Source organism: Hyperoodon ampullatus (assembly GCF_949752795.1).
Source record: "Hyperoodon ampullatus genome assembly, chromosome: 13".
Lineage (NCBI taxonomy): Eukaryota > Metazoa > Chordata > Mammalia > Artiodactyla > Ziphiidae > Hyperoodon > Hyperoodon ampullatus.
Genome location: NC_136926.1, coordinates 67,318,379 through 67,342,262, shown reverse-complemented (window position 1 = coordinate 67,342,262; position 23,884 = coordinate 67,318,379). Strand labels below are relative to the sequence as shown.

At 41.8% G+C, this 23,884-nt stretch overlaps 1 protein-coding gene across 1 annotated transcript in view; it reads left to right on the top strand.

The window, feature by feature from the left end:
• Positions 1-5,593: 5,593 nt before the first annotated feature.
• MEX3C (mex-3 RNA binding family member C) overlaps positions 5,594-23,884 on the top strand; it is a gene marked incomplete at both ends in the record, with an annotated part of 19,342 nt that continues 1,051 nt past the window's right edge. The window contains 2 exons of the mRNA XM_079717824.1: positions 5,594-6,290; positions 23,710-23,884. The exon at positions 23,710-23,884 is cut by the window's right edge and continues 1,051 nt beyond it. Of these exons, the coding sequence (XP_079573950.1) occupies positions 5,594-6,290; positions 23,710-23,884 (872 nt within the window). The remainder of the gene's footprint in view (positions 6,291-23,709) is intronic.

Below are 23,884 nucleotides of genomic sequence, written 5' to 3'. Positions count from 1 at the left end.
CAATGCATATTTGAAAAATGGTCAAAAGTTCAGACCAGCTGAAGTATTAAGTTTATTTGGAAGAATATTCAATTGGTCAGTAAGTACATACTGGCCTCTCTTACGTGCCCGGGACTATGTAGGCACTGTCTTCATTGGGATGAAAATAGAAGAGAGACAATTAAACAAGGTATGTAGCTTGTGGCTAGGGACATGCAGGATGCAATTGGCTCCTACTACAAGGCCACCTAACCTTACCTAGAAGGTTAGAGAGGACATCCTAGAGGAAGTGATACATAAAGTGAGCTCTGAAAGACAAGTAGGACTTAGCTAAGCTAAGAGTAGGCAGAGGAGAGCCATATTCCAAGCCTAGAGGCAGAATAGGAGTATGTAGAATACATGAATGGCTCCTAGAATGTCTCTATGGCTGAGGCCAAGAATGCAAGAGGAAGAATGGCATGAAATGAGGTTAAAGAGGTAAATGGCCCAGATGTAGAAGACCTTCTAAGTAATGTTAAGAAACTGGGATGTTACCCTAAGGACAACAGCAAAGGTTTTAAGCAGGGAGGTGGGTGGAGTAAATTTGAATTAAAATCATTCCAGCTGCAGCATGGAAAATGAATTGGAGGAAAGCAAGGCTGGATGTAAGAATGTTGTTTGGGGGACTACTGTAATAGATCATGGTCTAAATGATACCGGCCTAGACCATGGTAATAGTGGTAAAGATGGACAAAGATAGATGGATTTGACAGTTGAGAGGTATGAGTCACAGGATTTGGCCTTGACTGGCTATGCAGGTTGAAGGAAAAGTCAAGAATGGCCACCAGGCTCAAGGCCAAAGGAACTGAGTAGATAGTGGTGCTATCTAATACTAAGCTAAAAAGCATTTTCACTGAGATTTCAGTTTGGGAAGTTGAGGTTGGATTTTAATTGCCAAGTGGAGTCATCCATAAAACAGTGGATTTCTGGGTCTGGCGCTCAATGGAGAGGTCAGGAATGACCATATAGGTCTGGGACTTGTCAACAAGGTAGCAGAAATCTTAGGAAAGGATAGGATGTTTAGGTGGAGAGTATGGAGTAAGCAGGAAGCAGGCCCAAGACAAATCCTAGATAAATAACCCAAGAGTGACAGGGACACTAAGCCTGCGAAGGAGACTGAGGCAGGACTATGGAATAGGAAAGAAAGCAGAAGGAAGGCAAAGGAAGACAGTGCTTTGAGGAGCAGTCATTAGTGTCAATCCTGCCATGGAAAGGTTAAGTGGAATAAGTATAAAAAGTGCTCATTGGATACAATGACGAGATGAAGATAATTTCAGTGAAGCAGCAAGAGCCCGCAGGCGCTCTGCAGTGTGCAGCAAAGGAGGGCAGGCAGCTGTTGGAGAAGTTGATTTGGAGTAGAGAAGAGTGGCCCCAAGACGTGGATGTACCATCAAGGAAGAGTTCCTATCTGCTAATATAGGAGAGGTTTGAGTGTGTTTATGTAACAATTTCGAGCACTTGGAAGAATGTCCCAGAGTGTGGAAGGCCTGGAATTCCAGGTAGGAAACTTTATTCCTAGACAACTGGGAGCCATTGCAAGCAGGAGAATGACATGTTCATTGAGGAAGACTTATGGAGCTGGGTATTGCTGCTCCCAGGGGACATCCTACCATAAGGAAACCCATCCTGCCTTAAAACAAAGCAGATGTTTCTTTTGGGGTTCTAGGTGAGGGTGTCAGCCAAATCTTTCACCATGCTTTTGTGGCTGTCTTTACAGCATTGCTTCAAACTTAGTATCTAATTATCTCGGTTTTCTTACTAGGACAAACATCTTTGTTAAGGTCCGTTTAGTTTGCAACTGGTCCAACCTTAATATCATTACAGTTCCTTTTTTTTTTTTTTTTTTTTTTTTTTTGCGGTACGCGGGCCTCTCACTGTTGTGGCCTCTTCCGTTGCGGAGCACAGGCTCCGGACACGCAGGCCCAGCGGCCATGGCTCACGGGCCCAGCCGCTCCGCGGCGTGTGGGATCCTCCCGGACCGGGGCACGAACCCGCGACCCCTGCATTGGCAAGCAGACCCCCAACCACTGCGCCACCAGGGAAGCCCTACAGTTCCATTTTTAAACTAGCGTTAAGGCTAGTTTAGCAGTCAGCTTGCTAGTTGATAAAATGTAGCCACTTCTGTAGTTTCCTTTTTGTCCTAAGGTCTTTAAAGCAACTCTCCTACAGCAGTGTTATCAACCTACTTCATAACAGCATAGGAATGAAAGAGAAAACTAATTCAGGTGCAAATTAATGTGCTGTGTGGTTGGGGGAGGGTGAAGGGGATGATTGTGTTTAATGGATTTAAATGAAAGAATCCCAGTCATATATTTAGATCAAAAGAAAATCTTAAATTTGCTTCATAAGCAAGATTTAATACAAGACAATAAATTTAGACCCAAACGGGAAGGTCTCCAAGCTTCAATAACTCCTAGCTTGTTCATAAATCACAGTATTGATCAAATCTAAATTAATGCATGAATGTATACATTTGTGTATGGAAACTTATGAAACCTCATTTACTATATGAGAATGAAGCAGAAAGCAATTTTTATATTATGAACACATAAATTAAACCACTTGGCATTTAAAAAAATCTTAGCCAAATGGATTTATCTACAGGAATCTATTCTTTACATCTCTCCCTCTCAAAAGGAAAATGTATGGGGAACTATCACTCCTGCTACAGCTTTTGCTTTGAGTCCTCGGGAAGAGAACGTAAGACCAGGGGTGAGCATTAAATGACAACTCATGAAAAGAGGTAGAGAAAGGAACATCTGAGTTTCATTTGTAATTCTGCTATGCATTTCCTCCTGACAAAAATATCCTGGGAGTGCCGCTTTGTGTTTTAGTTTACTTTCTCCCTTGAAATGAGATTTGCTTTGCTAGAGAAATCTACCCTTCAAATAATGATTATTGTTTAAACAGAAATATCAGACGGCAAGCATATTTGCATATTCTATAAGTAAATGTCTAGTTATACAAGCTATTCACTGGTAAATATAAAAAAAGAAATCAGTACCTTTATTAAGCTGCCATGAAACATTATGTCCTTGGGGTATATCACCAAAGGGGTGTAGATATAGTAAATCAGTGAAAATTGTACCTAATTGGGAAGGTAAGGGAGAAAAAGATCACTTTTCAGTAAATAGCAAGATTACTCCTGTACACCCCAAAACTCACACCCTGGATCAGTGTTCTCAACTCTGGGTGAGCTTCAGAACAACCTGTGTAGTTCTCTAAAAACATGTCCAGGTTCCCACTCTAGATCCAGTTAATCCCAACATCCAGGGTTTGCTTCTTCCTGCTCTGCATTTACCATTTTAAAAAGCCCTTCTTGACTTTGTTGTACAGCCAGGGTTGAAATCACTGCTCCTGAGGCTACTGCTACTAATGAGTTGTTAGAGAAGCAACATACAGGGTTATAGAAGGACTAGGAAACAGTGGAGTAACAGGAAAGGTTCATATTAGCTAAAATTCTCTATGCCTTTGATTGGAGGGGTGGATAAACTGAAGTAGAATTGTGCACATGGCCATAAGGGCACAAAACAGAGAAATAGAAGGCATAGTTTCAGCCTTCTCTTGGACTCTCTCAGGGTGTCTTTGTAACACCCTAGACAATTTAGAAAAGTTGGTGCTCATTCAAGCTCACACATAAGAAACGATTTTGAGGGAGAAAGATATAATAAATCCAAAATACAAAGGATCTCAATTTATAATTCAAAAATCAAGGTCTAGAGCTACTAGTACTCAGTACTTGAAATATGGCTAGTGTGAAGCGAACATACATTGAGATATCCTAGTGTAAAATACGCACCATTTTCAAAGACTTAGCGCGAAAAAACTAAAATATATCAATAATTTTATATTGATTGCATGTTGAATGATAACGTTGAATATTCTGAGATCAGTATATTTATTAAAACTGTTTCCTCTTACTTTTTATAATGGGGACACTAGAAACCTTAAAATTACATTATGTTGTTCACATTCTACCTCTGTAAGACAACGCAGGTGATTAAGACTAACCTGGGGAGACCACCTAGTACTAAAGGGGCGGAGGTAAAGGGGAGCGGGGAGGGGAGGGCTGACGGTCAGAGCCTAAGATGAAGTAAGGTAATAAGATTTATTTTTAACACGCCATTTAAAAATAAACCCCTATAAAATGTAGCCACTGTGTGGGATCACCCGGACAATACTGTGGGAAGAACGTCTTGGAGGAGGAAAAGATTATTTAATTTCCTTGAAAAGCCCCAGAGAACTCAAGTCCAGCATTTAAGGTTCCTGATGTAATCAACCGGCCTCGTATTGGAAGCCGGGCCAGCTGGGCGTGGGAGGGCCCTGCCCTGCGGGAGGAGCATTCCGGAGTGGTGCAGGGAAGGCCCAGGAGCCACGCGGCTCAGGAAACCACCCCCGCGGCTGGATTGGAGAACACTTCACTGGCCCCTCCTTCGATGACTCTCCCTAGGCCCTTACCCTGCAAGTGGGAAATCACTTCTTCAACAACGCCCTCCGGGCCCATGCCTACGCTACGCTCCAAGGCCGCTCTCACGGTGGGCTAAAAGACCCCACCCAGGTGGGCCAGAGGGATGCGGGGAACCGAAGAAACCCAGGTGTCTGCTTCGACTGCACGCGCCTGCGCGAAAACCCCTACTGGCTCCTAGTTCCAGCCTCTGCTGCCTTGCCTTCGTCCCGCCTCCTTTTCCCCGCCTCCACCTGCTATGTCACAGAGTGACGTGTAAAGCGAACAATCACAGTCCCTCTCCTCGAGAGCCAGTAGGGAAAGGGGAGGGAGTTCCGCGACCAAAGCCAGGTGGGCCCCATCTCCTCCCCTCCCCTGTGGCCACATCTCTCTGGAGTGGGAGGGTCGGCTGCCCCTCACCTCGGAGCTCCCCCAAAGGCCAGTAACGGATCCCCAGCCCTCAATTCCTACTCTGCTTTGGGATAGTGTGAGCTTCATTTTGTACACGTGTGACTTTGTCCAGTTATAAACCTAATAAACTGTGTAGAATGGAGTTTATTATGAATGGGGGAGGGCAGAGGACGGAAGGAGAAGGCTTGGCGGGGCTGGCTCGTCTCGGTCACCCAATCAGAGCTCTGGGGAGGGGCGGGGCGGAGCACGAGAAGAGGGTGGGGGGTGGGGCTAGGGCTTGGAGTTAGAAGGCTGCGGGGAGGAGAGGGCGGGCTCCCAGCGATTAAAAGCGGCCAATCAGGGGGTGCCGGCTTCATTCGGAGAGCGGCGTGGGGCGTCGCCGCCGCCGCCGCGCGCGCCGGGGGCTGGTTAAGGGCATGAAACAAAAGAAACCCTGAGAGGGGAGCTGCTGCCACCTCCACCAGCCCGCCCCGCTGCCGTCCCCACCCACCCACCTAGTTACCTACCTCTGCCACCTTCCCCTGCTCCTCCACCCCGCCCTCTCCGGTCGGCCCTGGCGCTGCTCGGCCCGGGTCGCCAGCCCCGCCGCCTCCCCAGAGGAAAGGTGTTTGCGCGCTGAGCAGGGCCGGGGCCCTGTCCGCCATGGGGCTCGCCGCCTGCCGCGCCTGACCCGGCCGCCGCCGCCGCCGCCGCCGCCGCCATTGACAGCGCGCCGCCGCGATGCCGAGCGGCAGCTCCGCGGCCCTGGCCCTGGCGGCGGCCCCGGCCCCCCTGCCGCAGCCGCCCCCGCCGCCGCCGCCGCCGCCGCTGCCACCGCCCGCGGGCGGCCCGGAGATCGAGGGGGACGGGCTCCTGCTGAGGGAGCGCCTGGCCGCGCTAGGCCTCGACGACCCCAGCCCTGGGGAGGGCCAGGCCCGGCGGGCGGCGGGGCTGTCTCCGGAGGAGCGGGCTCCTCCCGGCCGGCCCGAGGTCTCGGAGGCGGCCGAGCTGGAGCTGGAGGAGGACGAGGAGGAGGGGGAGGAAGCGGAGCTGGACGGAGACCTGCTGGAGGAGGAGGAGCTGGAGGAGGCAGAGGAGGAGGACCGGCCGTCTCTGCTGCTCCTGTCGCCGCCAGCGGCCGCCGCCTCTCAGACCCAGCCGATCCCGGGCGGGTCCCTGGGGTCGGTCCTGCTGCCCGCCGCCGGCTTTGATGCCCGGGAGGCGGCCGCGGCGGCAGGGGTGCTCTACGGAGGGGACGATGCCCAGGGCATGATGGCGGCGATGCTGTCCCACGCCTACGGACCAGGCGGCTGCGGGGCGGCGGCAGCCGCCCTGAACGGGGAACAAGCGGCCTTGCTCCGGAGGAAGAGCGTCAACACCACCGAGTGCGTCCCGGTGCCCAGCTCCGAGCATGTCGCCGAGATTGTCGGTCGCCAGGGTGAGTGCGGGTGTGGGGGGTGTCCAGCTGGGCTTGGCCCCCGGGCGTGGGTGGGGAGACGAAAGAAAGGAGCTTGGGGCAGAAAAGGCGAACCTGGAGAGTCCTCCAGGTCCACCGGGAAGGGGTCTGGGAGGAGCCGAGGGTCGACGAGCTGAGAAGATGGGTCACCTTGCGAAAATCCCACGGTGTTCCTCTCATCTTGAGTGATAAAAGGTGCTAAGTTTCTCGAGCCACTCTATCCGGCGGTGTTCACTTTACTCGGGCTGTATTCCTGGAACACCCGGCTGGCGTGGCACCAAAAACCTCAGTGAGGTGGTAAAAGGTCGGGTCGGTTGTGGATTCGGTGTTGTGCACGGAAAGCTTTGAGATTGCAAGTTTGCGCAGCCGACCGTCTTTGTAAAAGCGCTCAGCTTGCCTTACAACGGCTTGTTGGGAAGAAGAAATGGACAGAAATGGAGGCTTGTAGAAAGAGCTCGTTCGAGAGGGAAGGGGATGTTCAAGTGGTCGTTCTTACCGCCCGCCCCTCCGCTGTTCAAAAACTTAGCTTTTTTGCTAACTCTCTGTTGATCTTATTGTATTCGTTTCGATACATTTTAACTCTCGAAAAGGCACGTTGGGTACCTTTTAGAGCACTTCAGGGTACACGATGAAGAAAAATTGGACAGTAAAGTAATTGAGTTAAGGAACTTCATGCGTTTATACAGTTTTCAGTAAATTCTCTTCACTTGCCAGCACACCAGTACTGCAGACAGACTCCTCCCACATTGCTCAGACAAAGGACCTAGGTCTCAGATTCCAGGAGTAGATTTGTGGAGGTGGGGGAAGGGATGCCCAGAGTACCTCTGTATCCGACATTTTTAGGGAAGGTCTTATGCTCTTTAGCGTAGCTCTTTTCCCCGTTACTGAAGGAGTAAATATTACCTGCCGCTGCCTTATTACAATATGATTTAACCTGGTTGATGCATGTTTTTCTCCTGTTAGGTTGAGAGCATTGTTGGGGTCAAATAAAGAGAAGTGATGGCGCTGCTGCTTAAATGATCTCATCTTTCCCAAGTGGTCTAGAGTACACATAAATAAGAGGTCTGTCGAAATGGTGGTTTCAAATATCAGAGTTGGCTCATCTCTTACCTCTAGGATTTTAATAAGAAAAATCCATCTGAAATCTGGTTAGAGGAAATAGCGTATTTCAGACTGCCTGGTGACTGGTACTTAAAGGCAGTGTTCAAAGCTGATGCCCGTCAATTAAGAGTTTATTTCCGTAGTTTGGTAGATAAATTTTGTATTCCTTTTTTTGTTGTTTGGTTTGTTTTTGTTGTTTTGTTTTTGCAATACTGAAGATACTAATCCAGGAGAGAACTGTTTCACCTCACATAGGATAAAATTATAACATCTCAAATTGTAGACTCAGAATGAGTTGGTTATTCAGTTAACAACATCGGGGAATTGCTATGTATCAGGTTTGTATTTTGCCAGGCATTGAGTTTATGGCAGTTGGGAATGTGAGGTTAATTCAGACTAACTTGGCTGCCCGTAAGAAGCTAACAGTCTAATAAACAGCGGAATGGCGCTCATCTAATCTGTAGTTCATGGCATTAACTCTAGTGTGTGACAAAGTGGTACGTATAAGGACATCAACCCTGGAGGGCCTTGGAGAACGGATAAGACTTTAACAAATGGAGATGGGAGAAAGAATGAGGGACAGTGTGAGGAAAGGTGTGGAGACATAGTCTAGGTATGGTTGGAAAGTTGCTGCTGGAGGGGAGGGGAAGTTTTTTTTTTTTTTTAATACTTAGGAGAGTGGTGAAAAGGGGCTGGGAAGGTGTCTGTTCAGGCCCTACTAGGGTGACACTTGCTCAGCACAAGTTGCTTCAGTGTGCTCATGGTGACAGTTTAGGATAATGAAGGAGAAGAACACTTATAGGACAGTTTTCCTAGGGGACAAGATACTGATATCTTTTGTATATTTAGTTTAATACAAATTTTTGTCTTCTGTATTATACCCTTTAAAGCATGATTAAATGTTCCTTAATTATGCAGACTGTTACCTTTATGTAGATCCATTATTTGAAAGTAAACTGAATTCATTCCAAGTTTGTATTTTGTACCAAATTATAGCAATGAAATGGTCTTTAGTTTTTCTTTTTAGGGCTGAGCTTACTGGTTAGTAAGGAAATGTGAATCTATTTATGTCTTAGGACATGGAGACAAATTGCTGACTATTCCTTTTACGCTTAATATTTTCCCAGAGTTGACAGCACTGTTAAAAGTATGTCATCATCCTCTATCTTATCTTAAGAACAAAAAGTCTCATCCTTTTCCCGTTCTGAACCATTCAACTAGTGGATCATTGACTCCCTTTGCCACGAACACCCCTCAGCAGCACCATGATGAAACCTGTGAAGTTATTTTCGCACTCCTGCAGAAAACCAGGCAACTTCTAATGTTTGCATCCTTTTACAGTGTGATAATTTCCCCTTTCCCTAAGTGAATAAACAGGGCAAATCATTTAGTTTACTTTTTGCTTTGAATGAACAAAATTTTCCTCCTTAAGAATTATCCCTTCCTGCCATTTTATTCATTACCTGAAGTCATAATTTTCTGTTTGACATCTCTTAATTGGTTTTGGAAATAATTATGTCACAGATGGAGACATCTGTGACCAGCTCTGAAGCAAAGAGTAGGACAAATGGAATTCTGAGTCATATAGACTAGCAACTCATGTAGATGGCCTCTAGCTTCGTTGTCTTTCAGAAAAACAAACCACTGCTTTTGATCGTGATGAAAGTTTGCAGAGCTTTGACCTCATATTTATACTCCCCAGCAGCATATGGTCATTTGCAACCGTTAAATTGGCCCCCCTTTTTTAAGTGTGCATCTCATTTTGAAACCCAACAATACTGTACAACAAAGCCAGGAACTGAAAAGAGGCTAAAGACTTGTAATCCAAGGTTTTATATTACTGTTTAAGATTAATGTACTTCTTTAACTATTTTCATTAGTGATTTACTTGATGGGCTATGTGTGTTCTCTAGCCTCCTAGTCAAGAAGGGCTATTTCTGGCTTTTTTAAATTGTATACTGTCAGCATTTAAGCTAATACTCTCAATATCTGGATATATATGAATAATACATATGCTGATATACTATACATTATTAAACATGTAAACAATTTTAAAAGGATGAGGTAAAGATGGAAATTGGAGTGTTTTGATTTTTTTTTTCTGCACTCCAGTGAATTTTCTTGTACCCTCTTTTAGCTATCACTGAGCTAGACCTTCTTAGAAATTTTTTTCTTCTTTATTGAGCTGCTCTCTCTCCACTGATCCCCAGTGATTGTGTATATTGTCACTTTTTAAACAGTTAATATGTTACATTGCTTGAGGTTGTCTTAAATACATCCTTGTGAAAAATTTTTCCCAGTTTCCTAGGGTGGAACCACTCTTCCAAGTTCTAAAAAGAGCAAGCTTGGTCTTGTACGTAAATTCCCTGTTTAAGAAGAAATATACATTTCATGAGGAGAAATAGTTTCAGAATAATGCTAAAGCATGGTGTCTCTTTTGTAGAAGAGAGGGGATTGTTGGCATTCTCTCTGCCAGTTACTATATTACATGCCATTTAACTCTGCTAGGTGGTTATCCCCATTTTACAGACATAGAAACTGAGGTGCTGATAGGTATCTTGCTCAGATAGTGGAACTTGGGGTTAGACCAGTTTGTTTGCTAGTAAAGATAAAAGTTCTCATTCTACATTGCTGCCTCAGTATTGAAGCATCTTACTCAGAAAGGCTAATAATATTTTGGGTTAGTTTCTGCCCTAATTGTGAGTTGGGGTACTGTATTTCTAATATGCATAACTTAAAATATCATCACTGTCCAAATTAATTTACTTAATAAAATTTTGGTGTCTACTACACAGAAGGCACAGGTCATTCTAACATTCTAGTTCTAATGTGTCTAACTAGAAATTCACTGTCATTTATAATTCAGAAAGTTAATTTGTGTGTATATACATGCTAGCTTTAAAAATTAAACGTCATTTTTCTAGACTTTAAAATATAAATAATAGTTTGTATTAGCTCTGGGACCATTGGGGAAGGTTCGATTATTATAATTGTTTTGCAAATGGTTGGGGAATCTACTGCCTTTTCTTCCTGCCTTACTCAGCTAATGAACTATTTTGATTCACTAGGGAGGAAATGGAAAATAAAGTGGTAATTCAAGGGTGTATTTTCTGCCCCCTGGTAGAAATGCCAGTGACCTAAAAATGATCCAGGGAATCGAGTATTTGAGAACTATTAATCTGTTAGAGATTTCCATTGAGGAAAATTTCCAACAATGTCTGTGGGTTGGAATTCTAGATAGTTCTTACATTTTAAGTTTTCAAGGAAAGGTGGAATTTAGTTATAAGACAGTGCTTAATATTTTATGGATTTGGTTTTGAATGAATTTAATATTTGTACAGATTGAGGAATGTATTGCTTTTGTCTTAAACTGAATACAAAAATGTTTTAGAATGTATGTTTTAATATAAAAATATTTGTTGAAAACTGTCCCAATTTGCCTTTAACAGTCTCTGCTCAGCTGTGATATGTTGGAAAGAGCCAGCAAGCAGAAATTAAAATTCCTAAATTCTGATTACTCTGTGCCATTAACTCACTTTGTGGTCTTGGACAAATCACTTAAACTCCCTAGGCTTCAGATTCTTCTTCAGATGGGTATAATCATATCTACAACACCTCCGGGGACTATGAATTGTACACAAATAAATTGACATATATGAAACTGTAAGTGATAAGCACATACTACTTTTGTTAAGTTAAATCTGAAATTAATTCGAACCACTCTGTTAATCTCGTTCACCTTTCCTCGGCTTGAGCAGACAGTCTTCACACATTACTATATTCATCTAAGGTGATAGAACTAGAACGAACTGATGTCTAAATGCCTGTTAAGCACATGGCACCTCTATCCAGATAGGCTTAAATGATGCTGTGATAACAAAGAACCCCAGCATCTCAGTATTGAAACAGCAGTGGTTTATTTCTTATTCACAGGGGCTGTGCTCATTTTAGTCATTCAGAGTCTTAGACCAGTGAAGCAGCCACCATCTCAAGTGTTAGCTGGTCTTCCCCTGTGCCAGAAGGATGAGAGACAGTGGCACAGCACACACTGGTCTTTAAATGTTAGACCCAGAAGTAATAATGATCACATCCGCTCATATTTCATTTATCAGAGCAAGTCATCTGGACACACCTAACTTCAAGTGGGCGAGAAATTGCATTACAATCATGTGCCTACAGGAGAGATCCAAAATATTCATGATGATTACCACAGTATTATTTTAAAATCTATGGGATTGTGACAGAATTTTTTAAATGTAATTTATGCCCTATAGGATTTGTAATTTAAACTCAAAATGAAAAAAATTATGGATAAAAGTGCTCATAACGGGAATAAAGACACAGACCTACTAGAGAATGGACTTGAGGATATGGGGAGGGGGAAGGGTAAGCTGTGACAAAGTGAGAGAGTGGCATGGACATATATACACTACCAAACGTAAAATAGATAGCTAGTGGGAAGCAGCTGCATAGTACCCGGAGATCAGCTCGGTGCTTTGTGACCACCTAGAGGGGTGGGATAAGGAGGGTGGGAGGGAGAGAGATGCAAAAGGGAAGAGATATGGGAACATATGTATATGTATAACTGATTTCACTTTGTTATAAAGCAGAAACTAACACACCATTGTAAAGCAATTATACTCCAATAAAGATGTTAAAAAAAAAAGTGGCCATAAGAGACTAAATAGGAAAGTGTATTCGCAGCTTAAAAACTCCTTTAGGGACTTTCCTGGCGGTCCAGTGGTTAAGACTGCATTTCCACTGCAGGGGGCAAGGTTCGATCCCTGGTCGATCAGGGAGCTAAGATCCCACATGCTGCGCAGCGCAGGCAAAAAGAAAAAAAAAAAAAACTCCTTTAGGAAACTCCAAACAGATATGGATAATCTGTTTTAAAACCCCATTGATCTTCAGGTGATTCTAAAGTGATATATTTATTAAACTGCATCTTAATCCTTCTCAAATGGCTTGTATACCATAATGCATGTTTACTTTTAACTTTTTTCCCGTACTTCCATTAGGTACCATATAGACATTTATAAGGATTACATCTGATATTTAAGCTTTTAAAATGATATTCTAATGCTAGTAATACCAAGCCAAACTATGCTAAATTGAATATGCACAGCATAATGTTATTTGAATACTTTGAGGCTTTATTCCATGACTGATTTTGAGAATTTTAAGTTACACTGCATAATTATAGCACCTCTTTCATGCCAGCGTTCGAGATTTAAGAACAGTTTGTGTGGGCATGGTTTGTTGCCTTTGTCCAGTAAGCAAAAACTGCAGTTCATTGCGTGCAGGGAAGCCTGATTTGACCACAAGTAAAGTGGTATCGTGAAATAATAAGACTAGGCCTTAAAATAATAAAATTATTTAATGAGCTGCAGATGTAGTTGAAGGTAAGCATAAAGTAGTTTCATCTTAAACGTAGTTAGAGGAGAGTGGGGAGGTAATAGTTCCAAACTACTAGGTTACCAGTGTAAAATGTTTGCCCTTTGGGCTGACCTTTTTATTACTGTCCCCCTTTCTATACCACTCTCCCCTCCCCTTTGGCTTATCTTCTACCTTTCCACCAGTACCTGCAGGAAAGGACATTGAACTTGGAGTTAGGAAACTTGTTAGAGAGCTGGCTTTACCAATTGTCGCCTGTGACCATGGACAAATCGCTTAACCTCACTGTCTCGGTTTCCTCTGGTGGGGGGAAGCCAGTCCATCCAGCTGTTCTTCCCGGCCCTCCCCCACCCGCTCTCCGTTGTGAGGATCAGGTATGAGAAGATGTCATTAGTACAGATTCACTGTACAATGGAAAGTATAGAGATAATAAATTATATATGAGGCAGGGTAAAGTTTATAATTTTTTTTACTGCTAGATTTGTACACTGAGCAAATGCTAGTTGAAACCAAAAATTGTCATTTTAGTAAGTTTTTCCTAGGACATATATACCACTAGTTAGTGATGTATATTATATTTTTTAAAGTTTACAGTGTCTTAAAATTTTATTTAAAATCAGCACTTTTGAAATGTATTTCCTGGTAAAGACCTAAGCTAGTCTATAGTCTGGAAGAGAATCATTTACAAATGAATCTGATTCCATTATATGATTCCCATACAGAGGTAATTCTCAGCTTTGTATTAACATACTCTAAAGGGCATGAACCTAATTTTAAAATCCCCAGTTAGGAAAATTGTTCTGCCTTTCATCTCTAATTTACACCCTCTTCTGGGTGTCACAGCTTTAGTGAAAGGCCAAATATGAGCCCTTTTTTTGTTAAGTATGTCGATCCTCTTGTCTAAACTACGTGAAAAAGGAGGGGGATTTTAAATTTAGTTTAACTTCTATTTTTAAAAATACCTTTATGCAGGGAATTCTCCACTTCTAAGAATCAACTAGGAAAATAAGGCAGGTTGAGAGAATGGTGTATTTAGGGAATTGGGGCATTTAGGAATCATTAGTTTATAACTTTGGGCAATTGTCAGCTTCAGTTTTCTTCACATATGAGATTGAACTCGATTATCTCTTGTAGCTCTTATATTCTTATTTTTGTCCAAAAAGAGATCCTAAAATCATGTAAAAGTAAACCAGGTTTCAAATTACCAATTAGATTGACTTCAACATATTTTCTCCCAGTTTCTTAAAGTTTATAATATCTTAACATGCTTTTCACAATCTAAATATGTTTTATCTTCAGGATTAAAATTTTTTAATGTTCTTTAACTTTCTATAGAAAATTGATTCATTTGATTTAAAAAATAATAATAATAACAAACATTTAAATGTGTCAGGTAGTATATCATCTCATTTGATCCATTCTTATTTCCACCATACAGATAAGGAAACAGATCTATGGGGATACAAATAACTTATCCAGGGTCTCAAGCTAATAGAATTAGAGACTTGAACACTCCAACTCAGTAAGTGGTAGAACAAGCAGACAAAGCAGCGAAAATGACAGATCAATATCTGTACTTGAACACATGTAGACACCAAATCCTTTTGGTGCTTGAAGTTTGGTACAAGTCAGTGAGGGCAGAACTGAATCTCAGTCATCTTAATGTCAGTTAAAGTACCTGAAACGTAGCAGATACTTGCTGTTTATTTTATTGAACTGAATAGTTGGATTAGAAACTTGCCATTTTATTATTTATCATTTTAGTTTTCATGTTGTGGCGTTTTCTTCCCTCTTGCCTTTACTTGAGGAGCCAGTCAACCTAAAGTTGTTTGGATCTGTTTGTTTTAGATGCTACTTGATTTAGGGCATTAGATGTCCATATGAATACTGGTAATCAAAACTAAGATCACATAAATGAAGCTGTTTGAAATGTTGACATAGTGATGTCTAAAGTGAAACAGTATTCTTAACAGAAAATTTCAGAAAATTTTGACTAGAGCTACAAGAAGGACCCTTGAACCCAGGAAAGGAAAGCTGTTTCTATATTGTGCGTTTAGGAATCCATTGCATTGCTAATCTAAACAATTTACTTAAATGTTGGATTAAGTTGTGTGCATAAGAAACACTCTCTTACTGGGATTTAGCTGATATTCATCAGTCTGTGAAGCTCTTAATACTGAAAAATTGAGTCCTTGTAAAATTACAGGAGTTTTGAATAGTCTGTCTAGACTCTTCCAAGAGGAAAGGGATCTTATTTATATATAAAATCATTAAAGAATATGATCCCCTCATTAATTCTAATATATCATGAAATGTACATATAAAATAATGTGTTTCTCTAATGCTTTTAGAGAAAAATAGTATGGAGTAGTGATAGGAGTATGGAATTATTAAGGCAACTTGTGTTTGAGATCTGACTTTCCAGCTGGGAGATCTCTCTAAGCTCTTTCAGTTTAGTTCTTTCCTATCCTTCCTAAAGCTATTAAGCCAATCATCACTCTGTTATGATTAAATGAAAATATAGGAGAGTTTGGAAAACTGAAAAGTGTGCTACTTATTTTACTATTTCAAAGCCAAGCCTATTGGCTCAGTTTACTCATGAAATACTTGAAATGGTGGGGGGGGGGTGGTTAGGTAGCCTAAAAAAGCTGTCCTTTACTGAACACAGGCATTGTAATAAGTATTTTTAATACATTATTTCATTTAATCCTTGCAACAACCAAATGAGAGAAGTAACTTTAATTATAGTTCCTCAGCCATGAAGGGAGAGATAGAGGTTTGGTGGCCTGTCAGAGCTCCCAAAGATGGTTTGTGATGGTCTATTCAAAGTCTTATGTTCCCAGCTATAATTCAACCTACTTTTCTTGAGGAAAGGAAGAATAGATGTATGCATGTGAGATATGGTAGTATCTGATTTCCCAAGTGCTTTTTAGACTTCAGAAGTGATTTTGTATTTCCTAGGAGAAAAGGGACTAGGTCAAAAGATAAAAGCATTGGGAAGGAGCTAGAGGTTGAATGACCTAACATTAAAACCACAAGCAAACTCTGGTGGTAGATTAGAACCCAGTCCTGCAGATAATCAGTTTTTTTTCCTTACATTATTTCCTTTAAACTAGACCTTGGAATAGTATTAGTAAGTGGTAGATGTGATAAAGTCATATCTATATTTGTATTCTTCTTGAGTTCATAGAGCCTTTCACACACAGTCTTCATCTTTTCCAAATGACTGTGTTTATTACTCAGAAGAGTTTGTTACTCAGAAGATTTGGGGGGGCAGGGAGGGGAAGTACTGGGAGTATTTTCCAGGTTATTTAGGGAAATATCTAGGCAGAGACAAGGAAGAATAAGGCATGTTTAGGAGATGATAAAATCTGGGAGAAGGTAAGTGATGGCCACTTAATTAGGAGATGGATGGGGTGGGAGCCGGGGGTAATTTAAATATCAAGCCCAGAGTTCTAATTTTCTTAAAGGTAAAAAGAACTACTCAAGGAGTTTCACTCCCCCTCTTCATTGTTATTAAAGTGTCTTTCTGTATGTGTGTGTATACTGATTTCCCTTTTAAAATTAAACCTCTTGGGGAGAATTTCTGAAGAAAGATATACCCCAAGGATGACCCAAAGTGAAAATACACATAGTTTTGGTGTGTGTTTATAAGGGTTTTAGCTTTCTTAAATCACCTTATATTTGTAGCTAATTGATGAAATGAATGGGAAATACAATGAATTTAGTTTCTAGAAAACAAAATCTGTCGAAAATCTGCGACACTTCACATAACATTTGGGACTTCTTTAAAAAAAAAACAAAACAAGTTCTTTGCACCTACAAGATAGACTTTAAACTCCCTTGCCTCGTGTTAAAGACTGAATCATCCCCCATCTGACCTGCTCCCCTGCCATTCTACCCTCCAGTCACTTAAAGCTCCCACAACACTGAGCCAGGTGTGGCCATCCTGTGCTCTTGATTCCTGCTTTGGCACTTGCAGTTCCCTCTACTTTCCTTCCCACCTGGCAGAGCTACTTTCTTCAAGCTTAAGTTCAAATGCCTTTGCAGTCTTCTTTCATTTTCTGTAAGCAACAAAGCCCTCTCCTTTTCTATGCCCCCACTGCTTTGTATGCCTATTTTCATTAGAGCAATTATCTTATATCAGTATTATATCAGTATTATATCAGTATTGTTCTCATGACTGTGAGCTCCTTTCCTTTCTATACTGTGAGCTCCTTGAGAGCAGAAATTATGATAGTTCCTGTATATCACCTGGAATTAGCACCAGCACCTTTATAGGGAATTTAATATTTGAATGGGTAAGTTTAAGCATCAGGCTTGTGAATGTTCTTGGGCCAAAGGAGTGGTTTAGCTAGGAACACCTAGCCACATACCTTAGGACAAGTGGAGGCCAGGTTTTACTTGTGCATCTCTTACCAAATCACTTATGTCTCAACATAAACACCCTGTCTTTGTCAGCACCCTGGCTTATCTATTTCTTTTCTACCTATTTTGATTTTTATCAATAGTTTATCCCTTCACCCTACTCCAGTGCCCGTGATCCCCAGACTTTTCTTGTATTTATATCTAGCTACTTATATCTGGCGACTGCCCTGGATATTGGGTCTGTCTTCTTGGGTTAGGGTTTAAATTTTTTCTGAACCAAATACTTTCCTTTGTTCAAAAGCCAGGGACCTGGAAGAATGGAGGAAATAATTGGAGAAAGGGAAAAATGATAATGCGGTAGGCAGAATAAACCCCCTTTTCCTGAAGATGCCTACACCCTACATCCCTGGAAACTCTGAATATGTATATGGAGTATGGACCTTGAGATGGGGAGGTTGTCTGAGATCATCTGGGTGGGCCCAGTGTAAACACAGGAGTCCTTAAAAGCAGAAGAACTTTCCCAGCTGGGTCAGATACAGGATGGGGAGAGATCTGAAGTATGAGAAGGATTCAACCTCCATTGCTGGCTCTGAAGACGGAGAGACAGGGCCACAAGCCATGTTGGTGGCCTCTAGAAGCTGGGAATGGCCTTCAGCAGACAGTCGGCAAGAAAGCAGGGAACTCAGTCCTATGATGGGAAGCAACTAAATTCTGCCAATAACCTGAATGAGCAAGGAAATAGATTCTTCCCTGGAGCTTCTAGAAACACAGCCCTGCAAACACGTTGATTTTAGCCCTGTTGAGACCCGTGTCAGACTTCTGACCTACAGAATTGTAAACTAAAAAATTTGTGGCATTGAAGCCACTATGTGGGGTAACTTGTTATGGCAGCACTAAAAAACTAAAGCAGGTAATAAGCAAAAACTAAAGGACAGAAGATTTCTGGATTGAGGCCTCCATTTTCCTTCTAGCTCTCAGCTCCTACAGGCCACCTGTAGTTCCTTGCCACGAGGTCTCCATGGGCAGATCAAGCATAGATTGTCTGCTTGTCCACCCCCCACCCCCGCAAAAGAACATTTTATGTTGCAGCCCATTGTACACATATTTACTGAAACATTTGGAGCCTATTCAATTGATATGGCAAACCATGGTTTCAGAAACACTGAAGATATCATTTCAATTCCGTTTCTTCAACTCCTCTCCCAGCAACAGAGGACCTCTCCCTCTTAACTGCTCAGGCAGCTGGTGGAAGAAGCTCTCTTTACCTTGGAGAAGCAAGACCCAACCTTTGCTACTCTACCAGGGAGTGAGAGGACCAGAATTCTGGCTGCAGCTAAAGAGTTTTAAGGTGAAATACAGTCCCAGCCACAGTGATAGAGAAAGGGGAAATGGGTTCCTACAGGAGGGAGGTAAGTTGGAGACTTTCTCTTGGGAGAATTTACTTCCAAATCAAAATAAAATTGCAGCTATGCAAGTCATTAGTGCTATCCTAGTTCTTAATCTCTACACAGTCTGGTATAGAGCTTGCCATATGTTGGTTTTTATTTGTAGCTGTAAGAAAACAATTATTATTCCTTACTTCTTGGTCTTATTCAGCTTCGAGGTTATGAAATCGTTTACTCTGCTGTTCATAAATTTTTTTTAAATCTCAGAACTAGCCAAAAGTCTGATTAATATGCTTAGTGTAATAAAATGTATCGTTTCTTCATAACTAATTTTTAAATTTTTCTAATTTAATATTTCTTTGGAAAAAAACTAATACATTTGTATGGTTCAAACTTTGTAAGAAATAAAAGTGTACAAGGAAAATTGTCAACCTCCTACCCTGTCTCCCTAAGTCAACCAGTTTTATGACTCAGAGTATTCCCTTATATAGCTGTACCAGCCTCACACTAATACAAACAGTAATATAATGCAAAGGTCATTTGCTCCTGTGCAAGTATTCCTACAGACTCAATTCTATGAGTGGGATTGTAGGGGCAAAAGGATACTTGACTTGTAATATTGATGGATATTGCAAACTGCCCTTGAGTTTATACTCTCAGCAGCTAAATATGAGGGGGTTTTTTCCCCATTCTTACTAGCACTGTTTGTTTTTGATATTTGACAGTCTTATAGGTGGAAAATGATACCTCAGTTCACATGAAAATGGGAATTTTCATGTTTGGAGCCATTTATATATTTCCTTTTCTGTGAGCTATTTCTTTCACCTGTTTTTTCTGTTGGGTTTTGGTGTTTTGATATATAAGGGTAGAGGTATATGGGTACCTGTGTAAGAGAGAGAAATTAGCCATTTGTGATGTGAGTTGTAAATAATTTTTTTACGTTGTATTTGGTGAGTTTTGCCATGCAGCAGTTTTTTTTAAGTGCAGTCTAATTTTTCAGTACCTTTATGGCTTATGAGTTTTGTGACACTCTGATATTATAAACTTTTCAATGGTTTTTAAAAATATCATTGCACTTTCAAATAGAAACTCAATGTAAAATACTCCAGGGCTTCCCTGGTGGCGCAGTGGTTGAGGGTCCGCCTGCCGATGCAGGGGACGCGGTTCGTGCCCCGGTCCGGGAAGATCCCACATGCCGCGGAGCGGCTGGGCCTGTGAGCCATGGCCGCTGAGCCTGCGCGTCCGGAGCCTGTGCTCCGCAACAGGAGAGGCCACGACAGTGAGAGGCCCGCGTACCACAATCAATCAATCAATCAATCAATCAATAACTCCAAAAAGCTTTTTTACCTCCTCTACTTGCAAAATAGTAAAACAAATTGGTTTTTTCTCCTTAGTTTGTGCCATCTGTTTAGAACTCTGCCTATTCAAATTGTCCCAAACTTTATAACGTGTATATATATTCTAGAAACCGTGTGTTGGTTGTTGGGAGCTCAGAATATCCATGTTCTCATAGAAACAATAATGTGATTGATGAGGTTTCCTATAGGTTTCCTGATCTGAGTTAAGGCTACTGTGTTAAAACTGTCTTATAGGGCTTCCCTGGTGGCGCAGTGGTTGAGAGTCCGCCTGCCGATGCAGGGGACACGGGTTCGTGCCCCAGTCTGGGAGGATCCCACATGCCGCGGAGCGGCTTGGCCCATGAGCCATGGCCATTGAGCCTGCGTGTCCGGAGCCTGTGCTCCGCAACGGGAGAGGCCACAACAGTGAGAGGCCCACATACCGCAAAAAAAAAAAAAAAACTGTCTTATAAAATTTAGGAGCGAAAAGAAATACTTCTGTTTCTCTTGGCAGTGGTGTATAAGGGGTCGGCTTTGCTATCTTTCTGTTCCCTCTTTCCCCTGATCTGCAAAACCTAAGCACATGACCCTTTTGGGCAGGGTAGGCCTATCTTACGCCCCTATCTGAGAGATGGTCCACACTCCAACCATCTGTCTTCTCTGTCTTCCTAATGAACTATGTATTAAACATCTATTTATTTGTACCATCCATAGGCCCAATAGTGTCTGTGTACCTTTAGGCATATTTTCTTAGTTAATAATATACCTACTAGGTATTAAACAAAAGTATTCTACTCAGGTGCACCTGACAGTTGCTTATAGTCTCAGAAGCATTTAGAGAAGTTTCTTAATGCAGCTTTCTAATGTTCACTACAGTACGGGTTGAGAGGGGCCAACCCTAGACTCTCAAGCTAACTCTCCCTCTGTCCTTAATAGAAGTTGCCCAGCGTTTTTCTGCAGGATGATCAGGACCCTCTTTGTTAGAAATGTGACGCTAGCAGACTGCCTTCTTGTTGAGTTGTAGCTCAGAGAAGAAACTCACGTGTCCAGATAATGATAGTTAACTCCCCTGGGTGTGTAGTATGAAGAATTAGGCGTTCATTCCACCCCTTTCAGACTTCCTTAGGCATCTCTCCATCAGTCACGTATTGGCCAATGGAAAATGATTGCAGTTCTCAACCTCAAGCAGCACCTACTGTGCTGGATGAGGGAGTTTCCTAGAGATTTAGCCTGTATAAATGATAAGTAGACGTAGAAGTTTTATTGTTCTGGTCTTCCAATTCACTTTCTTTTGTGGAGCAAAAGCAGATGTATTTTCCTATACTCAGAAGTTACACTATCAATTTAACCTTGTAGTTCATTGTAGATATAAACTTACAGCCGCACTCTATAATAAAAACTTCCATGTTTTACAGTAGTGTAAATTTGACTGATTGCACTCGGCCCGTCTTACCTCCTCCAGTTACTGCACTAAGTGCTTTCTTTGCAATTTTGCTTTTAGCTACACCACCCACCCACCCCCACCCCCTAGTCTTCTTGAATATAACCTTCAGGGTAGAGAAAACCTGACTCTGAAAGTGTTTTCCTGATAGGTACCTAAGATCCAGCAGTGAGAAAACAGCCGTTTCTAAGTACTCCAATTTGTTGGAAGGAGAAACAGGATCTTCATTTGTGGTTCAGATCCAAAAGTTCAGTGCTAGGTTGAGTAAAGTTGTTATTGAATAACATAATCAGTAGCTTCATAGCAAAAAGTTAGCATAATCAACTCCCTTCAACAGGGTTGGATTAGCAGTATGGGGCCAGAATACGAAAGGCCAGGAAAGCTCAACAGAAATGCTTAGATGCAAAGCAGTATGTATAAGAGGGGCCCAGTGTTTTTATATAGAAAAATGATCTTTGTTTCAACAAAAGTTATATGGCCACCCTGTGGCATATACTTATAGCCAACCACCCAGTGCCTTGAGAATGTTTAGGGAGGGCACACAAACCAGTCCTGAGGGAGAGGAAGCTCCGTAGAGGATGGGGCATCTAAACTAAAATCGGAAGGGCTACCAGGAGTTAAGCAGAGCTGGTAGTAAAGGGGCAAGAATAAAGGAACATTCTGATCATGGAAGCCAGGGAGCATGTGTAGGAGTTCAATATGGTGGAAGCACACCCACAGAGCTTAAGAAGTGAGGAGGGGGAAAGGAGAGGGGTACAGAGATAAGGCTGGAGAGAAGGAATCAGGTACCAGGTACGGAGGAACCTTGTGTGTGCCATACTGTTGACTTTATCCTTATGGTAAAAAAGAGCCATTAAAGCACTTTATGCAAAGAAGTGAGCATGTGATAGGTGCTTTGTTTAGAAAGCATCATCTGCCTAAAGTGACTATAGAGGATGGATGGGAGTGAGGCAAGAATGGGGGCAAGGAGGGTACTTCTGGCAAGCTTCACGTTAAGACCTTTGAAAAGTATAACCCCGGAGTTCTATGCCTTAGTTGTGTATTTGACATCTGTGTTAACGTTTGAAACCCTCTAATCTTATGCAGTTGGCACTGGTAATGGGTGATTACTCCAGAAAGTAATCATGGGTAGTGATGCATAGGTGTCTTAGATATTTTACTTATTTAACTTAAATATATTCAGGATTTAGGGCCAAAGCCTTTTATTTGAGAATGGGGCTGCCAACCAACGTAGTCCTTCAATAAAACCACATTTGATGACCACATTCCATACAATTTCCAATATGTTTCTTTTGAATTTAGCAAGAACTTTACAGTGAGTGCAAAGTTATTCTATGTTTGTTTTTTTACCCCAGGATTTTACAGTTGTCTCACCCATAGTTCAACATCTTTCTTTTTTCTTTAAAGTACTCGTCTTTATTGAAATTTTTTAAAATAATCAATTTTCATACAAGTTCAGCATCTTCTCACATTTATATGTTACTGCTTTATGTAATTGTTAATTCAGTTAATGCATGAGTGCAGCTAGTATAAACGATGGGAATCAAAACAACTGATTCTTAGTGAAGCCTGAAATCCAACTGATGGAACAGAAAAGAGATGATGTACTAGCCTTGAGCATTTTGCCATTGTCATCAATTGAGTTTTACAGAGGAAAGAGTAATGTTAAGATAAAATAATAAGACAGTTAAATGGACATCAGTTGAAGAGTCTTTATCGCAGTATAGTTGTGTGGAATTTGAGGTTCTGGGAATAGCAAAAAGACTATATAGATGATGAAGTCAGACTAGGTTTAACTCTGGCTCTGCCACTTACTTGCTGTGTGAACTTGGACGTGTTATACAATTTTTCTGTGCTTTATATTCCTTAGGAATAAAAGGAGTATAATAGTCTCATCCTTAGGGTTGTTATGTAGATTAAATAAGATGATAGATATTAAATGTCTCACATGTACATTAATGGTTTTTCTTTGCCACCAACACCCTGCACAGTAGTAAACTATTAGTGTTCTGAAAGTCAGACCCGCTTATAGTGTAGCTGGCCTGTTTCATGCATCGTTTGCAGTGACTGATAACAAGAGGAAGAAACGATAAGCCTGACCTCTGAGTTAAAGACCTCCAGTTGAGGTGTCACCTCCTCCCTGAGGATGAGAGATCACCAGGAAAGTATGCCTCAGGATCTAGGAGTCTTAGTGGAATTAGGAAAGCTTTATCATCATCTAGTGATAAGTTTTTGTGATAAAGAAAAAACTCTCAAAGAGGGAAGAAAAACTGCCCAGACGAAGACTTTTAGCTTGAAAGGAGCTTTCTGTGATTTGTCTTTATCAACATTATTGAAGTAACTGTTGATACTTACGACATATTTCTTTCTAACAGGTTGTAAAATTAAAGCGCTGAGAGCCAAGACGAACACGTATATCAAGACACCTGTTCGTGGTGAAGAGCCCATTTTTGTTGTCACTGGACGGAAAGAAGATGTCGCCATGGCCAAAAGAGAAATCCTCTCAGCGGCGGAGCACTTCTCCATGATTCGTGCGTCTCGAAACAAAAA